The sequence below is a fragment of the Manduca sexta genome, unplaced genomic scaffold, assembly GCF_014839805.1.
Source record: "Manduca sexta isolate Smith_Timp_Sample1 unplaced genomic scaffold, JHU_Msex_v1.0 HiC_scaffold_529, whole genome shotgun sequence".
Taxonomy (NCBI): Eukaryota; Metazoa; Arthropoda; class Insecta; order Lepidoptera; family Sphingidae; genus Manduca; species Manduca sexta.
The window spans coordinates 3,158-6,000 of NW_023595329.1; the positions used below are offsets into that span (position 1 = coordinate 3,158).

Here is a 2,843-nt window from a genome sequence, read left to right on the forward strand (position 1 = left end):
TGTGGCTGATATGATGATGATGATGATGATATTCATCCTCAATACCATTGGCTTCTTTTCATGCTGGGGTAAAAACCTTACGCCGACGAAACCACGTGCTTAATCTAGTATCTCAATATGGTTAATACATTGACGTATATTCTATAGACACGAACGTCCATATAAACTATTTGTTCAAAATCTGAACTAAAATGGCAACCAAAACGTCACTGTTATAACCTATTCATTCATTTGAACAACAAATAATTTTACTTATTTGACTAATATTTTTATTCACATCCAGGTTCGCACTTAGACTCGCGTTTTTATATTATGAGCGCCACTCCGTATACAACCACAAGCATCAATATTGATACCATACTAAAATCAGTTTGAATGGATGACAGTTCAATTCAGTTGAACACTGTGAATGTTCGTAATGCCAAATCTAGTACGTAGTACATATATATCGATGGGTTAATAAAAGAAATCTCAAGTACATCTTTTATATTTTTAACAAGTTTATTTTTATTTTATACTTAGACAGAGATGTGATTTTGTATACAAATTTATTTTTAGATGATTTATAAATATTATATTACTTATTTTCGTTTCATCAATATGCTAAAAAGGGTTTCGAATAAAGGTCTCTATGAACAAAGCGAAATCTGCATAAAATATGATAATGACATACATGCGTAAATAGCATGTTTTTAACTTTTTCAGGAGTAGGCAGAGATGTAACATTCACTTCTCGCACGCCTAGGTCCCATTGGTCCTATTACCATTTACGGGGCGTAATTTCGGGCTGATATAGACCTTGTAAACTTAATACATACACATGTACTCCACATGGGAATCAAATCTAAACCTCAGTACAGCATTAGCTATTATACTGCGTATGCACAATAACGCGACGGAGGCAGTAATATTGTATTATTTTTTTCTTTTCAGGTCCAAGTGAAATGAGTGTGAAGCAGTGAACATGGCGGTGAACAGCCCTGGTGGATATCCCCCCGTCTCCCCCAAGCCCCACACCCCAAAGAGCCCTCGCCACTTCGTCTTCCCGCAGAAAAGTCCATCCATCACTTCCAGCACCTCGTCTTCTGGTTATTACACTCCTCAATCCGGCTGCAGTTATGACAAGCACGCCCCTCCCCCCAAATCTCCAATCGCGCATGGACACCGGAGTCCAATCAGTCCAAGGCACTTCAACTTCCCCCAAAAATCACCGTCAGGAAGAGCCAGTCCTTGCAACTTTGATCGAGCTCATGGCCTGCAGTACACGACGTCACTCAAACACCACCGCAGAGAGAAGTCCCGCTCGCCGAATCCACCACCAGTGCACATCCACACCAACCCTGGCTATGTGTCTCCAAACAGGACGAGGAAACTATACGGGTCTACTTCCACAGTGAGCTCGCCGCGGCTGGTGACGTCGCCGAGCATCGTGTCAAGCCATACTGACGACTCGATTGACGCGATGCCTGGAACTCCTTCTGCGATTGTGCATGACGCGGATGATGAGGCGACAACTACGTCTTCAAGGATCTGTAGGAAGTCTACGTCTGATTTGACGGATTTGACTGATGATACGCCGCAGACTCGGTCGACGAGCATCAGTCGGCCCTGCTCTCCGATGCGGCGGGGGTCTATGAAAGGTGGACTGGCGTACTTGGCGAGTAGGCGAGGATCTCGCGAGTCGACTGTCTCGAACTGCGACTCTGTGGAGGACATTGGCCCGCTAAACTTCCAAAATACAATGCGCGGCAGACAACGTAGGACTTCGAACTTTCTGGAATTGCCAGGTTAGTAACTTTCAACGACATATTGATGTGGGTTGTCTGGTTAATTATTCAAAAGGGTTCTGTCTATTTTAGATACATTATTCAATGTTATCAAGCGGTAATGACGGTTAATCCCAGTATGTCGGTAAATCAAAAATAATGTTGTGTTTTGACGTATTAGTTTTGCGTGTGCGTTGTGTTTATTTTTAGAACCATTTTTTTCAACAGTCTATTTATTTTAGTGCCTTTTTTATCTTATTATACAAGTCTAAGTTTGTGAAGATTATTAGACGTCGTTAAGTACTTGAAAACTAAAATAGCTGAATGCCTTTTGATAAATTGATTGGATAAGCTAAGAATTTTCTGTAAGGGGTAGCTAGCGGAAGCAAACAAAGATCGCCGAATTCAACGAAAGACCTGTACCACACAAGGTCCCTGTAGGCGAAAGGTTTTTTCTAGGGTCGGCAAAGACTTGTCTCAGACTTCCCTTGGATTGGATTGCTCCCCCCTAGCTACGTCAATACCTGCCACAAAGATAAACCATAGCCTGAATTAGCATGTCGCGGGCTCAATATTATAAGGTTGCATAGTTTGATTTATAAAAATGTTAATAGTAGGACTTCTCCGAGAAAAGGCATTCACGGGGAGTGAGCCGTATGCCGCACACCTAATTAATCGTCAATTTATAAAGCATCCTGATTGTTATCAAAATGTGTATATAATTAGTCGAAGTAATTTTAAAATGCCTTTTCGTTACAAAAGTTGTTTTAAAATAGGCAAAGACACGAGAAACACTAGTATAACTCAAACTAAACTCGCAAACGGCAGTTATTTATTTAGATCTGTTTATTAAACTTGATGGATACCGAGAAATTGTAAAAAAAATATTACTGGCGAAACGGCAAGCGAAATTACACGACATGATCGTAGAGCTAGACTTTTACTTAGGCAGTGAGATGAATAAACTCTGGGCTAAAGATTTTAGTTGTATAGAAGTTTTAGTAATGAAGACGTAGTAGGCAACATCATACTAGATGGATTAAAAATAGGATAAAGTAACTTAACTCTGCTGTTCAC

The 2,843-nt window shown here is 40.6% G+C and overlaps 1 protein-coding gene across 1 annotated transcript; it reads left to right on the forward strand.

The window, feature by feature from the left end:
- Positions 1 to 945: 945 nt before the first annotated feature.
- On the forward strand, positions 946 to 1,787 carry LOC119193426 (the record flags this gene model as incomplete). Its single annotated transcript, XM_037447022.1, has 1 exon — positions 946 to 1,787. A coding segment is annotated over exon 1 (823 nt), but the record flags the coding sequence as incomplete, so codon positions are not given.
- Positions 1,788 to 2,843: the final 1,056 nt, after the last annotated feature.